The 8,561-nt window shown below is 41.0% G+C and overlaps 1 protein-coding gene across 1 annotated transcript in view; it reads right to left on the bottom strand.

Moving 5' to 3' along the window:
• Slc25a24 (solute carrier family 25 member 24) overlaps positions 1 to 4,912 on the bottom strand; it is a 47,804-nt gene extending 42,892 nt beyond the window's left edge. Inside the window, exon 1 of the mRNA XM_076861721.1 lies at positions 4,512 to 4,912. Within this exon, the coding sequence (XP_076717836.1) occupies positions 4,512 to 4,694 (183 nt within the window). The 5' untranslated portion in view covers positions 4,695 to 4,912. The remainder of the gene's footprint in view (positions 1 to 4,511) is intronic.
• Positions 4,913 to 8,561: the final 3,649 nt, after the last annotated feature.

An 8,561-nucleotide genomic window follows, 5' to 3' on the forward strand; every position in this document is an offset into this window, starting at 1 on the left:
TTCCTGCTACATCATGTCATGACAGAAGACATCACACAGCAAGACAGAGCAACATGCTAGCTTGGGTCTCTCTTCTCTTCTTACAAAACCACTAATGCCATTAGAGGGACCTCACCTCATGACCTCACTTAATCTGAATAACTTCCTAAGGATTCCTCTCCAAATACCATTACCATATGATTTTTGCTAATGAGTTTTTAACACATGAATTTTGGGGGGGTACACATTCAAAGCATAACATCAAGCCATCTAGGAACAGCCAACCTCACAGAATAGTGGAATGGTCTAATGAAAGCACAACTGAAGAGGCAACTAGCAGACAATATTTGACAAAGATGGCCTTGAGGATACAGTGTATGCTCTAAATGAGAGCCCTCTATATGGCTCTAGTAAGTCCCTCAATGGGAAGAATAAATAAGTATAGCAACCAATAAGTAAAAGCAGGAGTGTCCTCACCATCACTCCCAATGATCCACTGGGGGACTTTTTCCTTTCCATCCCCACAACTCTCAGCTTTGCAGGGTTAGTTTCTGGCCCCTGAAAATAATATACTCTTGCTAGGGAACATAGCAAGTATCCCATTGAACTACAAACTACAGGTGCCTTGGGACATTTTGTATTCATTGTGTCCAGAGACCAATAGGTAAGACGAGACATCACCAAGTTGGAAGATGTAAATTGACTCCAATCAGCAGAAGGCAGTGCTGCTTTTGCACAATGGAGACAAAGAAGAATATATATGGAACTTGGGTGATCCACAGGGATGCTTCCTGATACTCCCTTGATCAATTATAACTATGCATGGACACATACAATACTGGCCTGAAAAGCTTGAATCCCTCAGGAATGAAGGTAAGTAACAAACCCCTGTAGATATTATAGCTGTGGATGAGTGGGATTTAAAATAGATAGTCAAGAAGGGAAATAGAAGTTTAGTTATAACCAGCTGAAGCCATGGGGACTGAAGTTTATTTCATGGATATCCTTTAGAAAGAGAATCCAAGAACCATAAAGGATCTCTCTCCTAAAGCTATGCAAAGAAGCACATCTTTCTAGCACAAGGAGTGGTGGCCAAGGACATGAGTGGCTAAGCAAACTTTCCAGAACACCTGTTTGTAGAAGCAGAGTTGATGGACAGCCTATTCCTGCCACATCTTTGAACCTGCAGCACTCATGCTAAGTTCACACTTGCCTTGGGCTGCTCCAACCAACGTCTAGGCACACCGTGGGCACACTGGTGCCCACTAGCACTGGGCAGCCAATGAGGACTGCCTTAACTGCATTTCCTTAGTCACTATTCATTAACCTAGTTGAGACTTTCTAACAACTATGCTTGGGTCTGGAGTTCTTCCTAAACTAATCCTTCTTTCTCACACACTTCCTAAATTTGCATCATTGGGGCTGGTGATGTGGCTCAGTGGTAGAGCACTTGCCTAGCATTCCTGAAGCTCTGGGTTCAATCACAGTCCTTTTAAAAAACAAAACAAAACTTGTGTCATGGTCTAAAGTCTAAAGACATCCCCTCCCCCATCTTACTACTGTTTCCTCTTATCCCTCACAGGCACAGGCATTTCTCCCAATAAATCTTTTGCACACTCAATCCCATTTTGGTTCCTGCTCCTTGGAGGATAAGAACTGATGCAGTTAGTACCAGGAGAGATCAAAGACAGAGGCAGTGACAAGAGCTGGGGGCTGGCTCACTCACTGCCCAGTAGACAAAGAACATCTCATCCTGACTAGAGTGTGGGGCACATACTATCCTTTGCACAAAGTGGGACCCAAATGCTAAAGATTTCACCAGAGGTGACTGGGAAAACTAAATGGCTAAGAGAAACACTCTGGTTCATGTAATGATTCAGGCATATTAAAAATATGGGGGAACCAAGCTCTAAGGGTAGGAAAACGGTATAATGTAAAAAGGAGCAATTCACCAGGGAGAGGTAACAATGCCAAATTTGAGTACACCAGCAGCAGAGTCTCAAAATATAGAAGAGAAAAAACTGGTAGAATTGTGAAGAGATGTTGGTTAATCCACGTAGAGGGAGATGGACACGTCTTTTATTAGTAGTAACAGAAACAGTTAAAGGCTAACAGTTGTTGAATATTTATGACATACAGATGTTAGTCTCACTACTTTTATATTTTAATTCATTTATTCTTCATTATAACACTGTGAAGTGGTATTATTGTTACTGAGGGCAGAAGAGTTAAGAAAATAGCCTCAAGTTAACCAGCAGAAGTAACAATCATGATGTAAACCTATACAGCCTGACTGAATCTTCCTTATTTTCTTACTACTTAGCTATTCATGTAGAAAGATGTTTATCTTATTTTATCCAAAACTTCTAGTGATCATACAACATGTTTTTGGCTATTTTGTCCTACCTATGCTGGAAATAGAAATTCTAATAACTTACTTAAATTTTTCTTTTTTATTATCAAAATATGGGCCACTGCTTTGTGAGTCAGGTATTTCAGGTTATAGCCTTAAATCTTTTTGTATTACTTTGTTCAATGAATAAAACAGGATCCACACCCATTCTCAAAAGGGCTGGTCTCAGTGGAAGCCACAATAATCAAATAAAATAAAACACTTGAAAATTTTAACAACAAAGATATGTGAGACAAAGGACCTACACATAGCAGCAAGTAACCAACTCTTCTCTGGAGGGTAGCTCAAAATGCATGCCAAAGATGAAATTATATTTACCCAAAATAAAAACAATTCTTACCTAATTATAAAACTTGCATTGCAATCATTTTTCTAAATTGAAAAATGAATAATACAAAAGTAAAGGGAAAAAAAAGTAGAAAAAGCAACCTAATTCCTATAATCCAGAAATATCCATTAACCTTTTATGGGAGTGCATACCAGTCAGAGTAAGAACTCTGGGAATGGCTAGTAATGCCTGGCCTGAGCACAGAGATTGAGATCGCATGTATGAATAAAATACATTTTATGTATCTTTACTAAATATATACACATATGACAGTGATACATATGTGCCATTCTGACCCCTAAGTCTATATATACACGTTTTTATATAACTTATTTTGTAATATGCTGTTAAACTCTTTTTTTCTGATTTTGGTTCACTTTTTATTAATCAGATTTGCCAGAGGTTTGTCTATTTTGTCCATATTTTCAAGGAACCAACTCAAAAACATACATCAGGAAATTTAAAATACACTAAATAATATGTGAGTCAAAGATATAGTCATTTTGGAAATCAGAAAATAATTGAAACTAAATTACAAAAATAAGTAGTTCCAAAAATACTTGTGGGACCCCACCAAATAAGTGATTAAAGGGATACAATATCTCAAAATTCATGAATATGCATTTGATTCAAGAAATTAGAAAACAGGCAAATGAATAAACCCAAAGAAAGCAGAAGGAAATAAACAGAAACTAATCAAAGAAAATAATCAGGTTCAGTCAGCAAAAAAGGACCAAAAGTTGTTTCTTTCAAAGTGTGAACAAAATAGACAAATCTATGGCAAGATTAAAGAGGGTGGAGGAGGACAGATATCAGGAATGAAATTACTCATCTACAGATATAGTCACAAGTTTTATAAAATCATGATTAATATGAACCTTGGGCAAAATGGGCAGTTTCCCAAAAAACAAACAAAACAAAACAAAACAAAAAACCTTGTAACTAACTAACTCTAAGTCAAGAAGAAATGGTAAACTGAGAGGTCTATAACCACTAAAGACATTGAGAGAGGAGTTTAAAATTCAAGTTTAGAACAGTTGTTGGCCCTCTAGTAACCCAATCACTTTCCCTCTTGGGGTAGGGAATGCCACAGTATCCTCTTGCACTCTATCAGGGGTTGGAGAAGTTCCAAACATTGTATCTCCACCCAGCTAAGGGGACTGAACTTCAGGAACACAATTAAAATGACTCAGAGGTGAAACTGCTCAGCGACAGGCCAATCCCTCAAACCAATCCATATACTCAGGGTATTGATTTAAGAATGTCTTAAATACTGGAATGTCGCCATTCCTCCTCAACAAGTGAGGAGAACCACTGGTTTCCAGATTTGAAACAGTAAATATCACTGGCTATGTAACAAAGCTGCTTCGAGGAGACACAAAATGAATCTTTTACAGAACTTGGGGCCCATTTAAGTCTGATAGCTAAAAAAAAAAAAAAATGATTTAAAAGTTTGCAAGACTACAACAGGCAAGTAAAGACCCCGGGATGCATTCAGAACAAAAGTGTCATGGGAGTGGGTTTAAATTGTAACAGCGTCCGTGGGCCAGAGTGTTCACAATACTAATGTTATCTGGAAAAATACCCGCAGCCTTTCAGTCCAGCTTTTGTTATGGGGCTAACTGGCTGCGCGCCTCTTTCCGAGTCTCTGAACCCATCCGCGGACTGGAAGCCACAGTGCCGCCTTCTTCCTGGCAGAGCCTTGGGCCGCCACCCTCCAGGATTCTGGCAGCGTCCCCAGAGTGCCTGCAGCCCTCCCAGCGCTCCAGCAGCGCCCCAGCAGGGACCCACCTCCTCGGCGTCCTGGCCCAGCGGGATACCCAGGCTCTTGAGCCCCTGCTGCAGCTCAATGATGTCCACAACGCCGTCCCCATTGCGGTCCAGTGCCTGGAAGAGGGTCTCGTAGCGCGTGGGCGGCTCCGCGTCCTGGCAAGCCGCCGCGGGCAGCACAAAGCTCCTCAGCCAGCGCAGCATGGTCCCGGAGGCGTGGGGTGGCCCAGCTCAGGAAAATCACTGGAGGTGGAGGCCGAGGGCCGCTCGAGTGCGACCAGGACCCGCGGGAGGCCTGGCTGGGAGGGGCCCGCGGACGAACAGCCTTAGGGGCGTCGTCGGAGGCGAGGCTTCGGCTTGTCACGCAGGGCGCAGGAACCCAAAGGCTGCCCGAGAAGGCTGGACGTGCAGGGTGTGGCCGCCAGCTGCTGCTCCGGGAGGAGCTCCCCTAGCGCGGGCCTCCTCGAGAGGCGTCCGGGGCTGGGCTGGGCTGGGCTGGGCTGGGCAAGCTGCAGGCAGGAAGTGAAGTGCTGCAGTGTGGGGCGGTTGGGGGAAAGGTGTCCTGCTCTGTCCGGAGTCCAGCTGTAAGGGAGGGAGCCCCAGAAAGTTATGGGCTTTATCGTTACCGTATTAATGGCTTGCCGGTAGCAGGCTTGAAGTGCGGGTAGCTTATTTTAAAGGTCCCCCTCCGACTTGGAGCATTGACCAACAATTGCCCAAAGGTGGCTCTCTGCCTGGAAAATGGGCCATCTCGGGCTCATCTCACATGGATCTCTAACTTGTAGGGGTAACTCCACAGACGTCACACACCTCGCGGCTTATCTTACATTCACAAAAAAAAATAGAGTGGCTGAGTGCATAACCCGGAAATCTGCTTTAGGAAGCAGAAGAATGAAATCCGAAAACATTTTTTAAAAAGCACATGGAAAGAAGAAAGGGGAGGGAGCAGACGGGCAGGAGCCTTTTACAGAAAAAAAAAGCAGCATCCAACCATTCAGCTGTGGTGAAATGAGTGGCTGCTTTAGTAAATAGCCTGGTAACTAAGTAACCACGGGTGACCTGCCTGTGATAAAGCACTTGCAGAGGCTGCCCTGAGACTGTATCAGAAAACCTCAGACCCCTCCCTCCCAAGATGGGTGAGGTTCCCAGGTTTGGCATTTACTATCCAGGTGAGTCACAACTTCCTACTACATAAAGTAGGATAATATTAGAAATGCTGGATTTATGAAGACAATACCAGAGTCCTAGTCCTTTAGCTGTATGAACTGGGAGATGTGGCATAGCTTCTTGAGTGGCCTCTCATCAGGAAAATGAATATGAAAAACTAACAACAACACATTGTATATTTTAAGTGGAACACCTTATACTCTAAAGCACCAATAGTGACATGCCCTTAATGGTAATAATTCTCCAATCACATATGCTTAATAGAAACTGGCTGTATCCTCTTGTCTGCAGGAGTGAAAACAATCTGTACTTGAGATAGACTCTCCCACATCCTTTGAATCACTAAACAAAAACCAGTTATTCCACAAAAGTCAGGAAAGCAGACCCTGAGTTTAACTCCCCTCATACCATTTCTTATGTTAAAGACATACTCTACTTGAATCTAGCATTTGTAGTTAAGGACTGCCTGAAAACAGTTTATCTGTTTATGTTGTCTCCAAACATCCCTGAAAACAGTTTATCTGTTTATGTTGCCTCCAACTTGTACTGAGGATGACAGGGACGCTTATTGTCAGAGAAGTGAGTCACAAATATGCAAAGCATTTAGCTACAATAAACCTGTAGCATTGGATTGAAATTAGTGATATCAGTATGAGTTCATGGTTTTAAGTATTTTCAGATATAAAAATATGAAGTTAGGTGTGTGTATGTACACACACCAGCTCTGTCCACTGACAGTATCTAGGAGTAGCAAATCCGAAACACTGAACACATTTAGCACCAGACTGCTCTTTCTAAATACTTTACTTCAAAAGGAACTAGAGCACTTAGGAAAAATAACTGATTCTAGGATAGGGGCAACAAAGGTAGCGATAAGACTGGAACATCTTGTTTTACCAGAATGTCAGTGCTTACAGAACAGAGATGTGTTAAAAGAACACAGGGTCAGCTTAAAGGGGCTCTCAATGGCCAAATCTGCTACAATTTGGGCATCAAAATAAATGATGTTAGCAGATTATATCCCATTAAATAAAACAGGCATCCATTAGTCCACATAAACGATCATACAAATGAGAAAAGTCTTTTCAATGATAGAACACCAACCAATAAATATTGATGGAATGATAAAAGTAGAATGTCACTCATAACAATGATTAATACAGGTGAGAAATATCAATAACACCATTGGATGAAAGGTAGATGGGAAATGTGATATTTATCTTGTTTCAAACTATTTCCTGACAAAATATTACAAATGGAAAATGAATAAATTTTGGTGGAGAAACCTAACAACATTACTTATCAAAATTATCAGTTAATGTCATTAGTGAAAGACATATCGAGATCATGGACCCACCTGGTAGGATGAAGAGAGAACACAGCATCACTTCTGTGATGCTTCCAACAGAATGCTTAATCTGAGTCCAATCCTAAGAACAAATAAGCCAAAATTGGGGATGTTCTTCAAAATAATCAGCCTGTAACCGTCAAGTATGTAAAGATAATGAAGATCAAGACATTACTGAGAAACTATTTTGAGTTGAAGGAGACTAAAGAAATATAACAAGGAAGCACAATATCCAAAGGATAGAATTTAGACAGTAGTTAACACTTAGATGGAACCTTCCAGGCTTATGGGCTTCATTGAATTGTGCTTGCAACTTTTTGGAGGTTCACTTTTTAAATAAATAAATCCTGACACCCTTACAAAGCCTTTCCTATCTTCCTCAGATGAGCTCCTTGGATACCCGCAATACATTTTCCTTTTCATGAGAAAACTAAATAAAACTGGCTGTGCCATAATCAAAACAACAAAAAACCCAAACTTTATAATACTTTATTTCATTCAATCATCGATAAAATATAGTAAAAGTGGTCCAAGTGATGCTGGCCAGAAAGTACAATAGCCACTGCTTCCCAGCCTGATGGCCAGAAATGAAGTCACAGCAGATAACTTACCTCCCTGCATTTCCTCCACTGTGGAGTTTTCGACAATGCTGCCAGCATCATGGAGGAGAGGTGAGAATTTAGCTAAGAATCTGGCATTGAGAGGGGGGCAAAGAGTGAATGAAATCAATAGTTGTTTCATACCCACAAAGGTCTGTTGGGGAAAAGGAAATAGCATAGAGGCGTAGGGCACATGACCCACCCTTAGCATGAGAGGACCACAGGGTAACACTAACAGTATCAGGTTCAAAATGTCTCTGTATAATAGCTTCATGAATCTTCTACCACACATGAAGGGTAAAACAAATTCCCGAATACTCAGATTTCTTCCTGTGTGTGTACAAAATATTTCATACTTGATAGACAAGGTACAATGTATACAATGGGCACTGAGTATAACCAGTGTATTTTCTTAACTAACCATGGGATATATTTCACTGAAAAAGTTCATAAAGATTCCAAACACATTCAACTTTTATTTTTACAACATCCTATACTATGAGAAAACTTGATTTATTCTAATGGTTAGGTGGTATTAGGTGTTAACACCCCTTTATGAGAAAGGGGGTGTTTTCAACACTTAAACCATGATTTTTGGTCCTTATTCAGAGACAAGTTCAATTTTGTTTAATATCCAGTTCTTATCATATTTGTTTCCCTGTTTCTTAGAGGAGAGCAGATTCACAGCAGAAGAGTCCAATTGATAGCTAGGGAGTGGTTAACCTTGTCTGAGCCAGAAACAAAGACAGAAGTGACCAGGGAGTGGAAAAACTAAAGTTCAAACTAGAATTTTTTTTAATATTTTATTTACATTTTAGTTTTATTTACATTTTAGTTTTCGGCAGACACAACATCTTTGTTTGTATGTGGTGCTGAGGATCGAACCAGGGCCGAATAGCATGCCAGGCGAGCACGCTACCGCTTGAGCCACATCCCCAGCCCCTCAAATTAGAATTT

Source organism: Callospermophilus lateralis, chromosome 7, assembly GCF_048772815.1.
Source record: "Callospermophilus lateralis isolate mCalLat2 chromosome 7, mCalLat2.hap1, whole genome shotgun sequence".
NCBI classification, from domain to species: Eukaryota; Metazoa; Chordata; class Mammalia; order Rodentia; family Sciuridae; genus Callospermophilus; species Callospermophilus lateralis.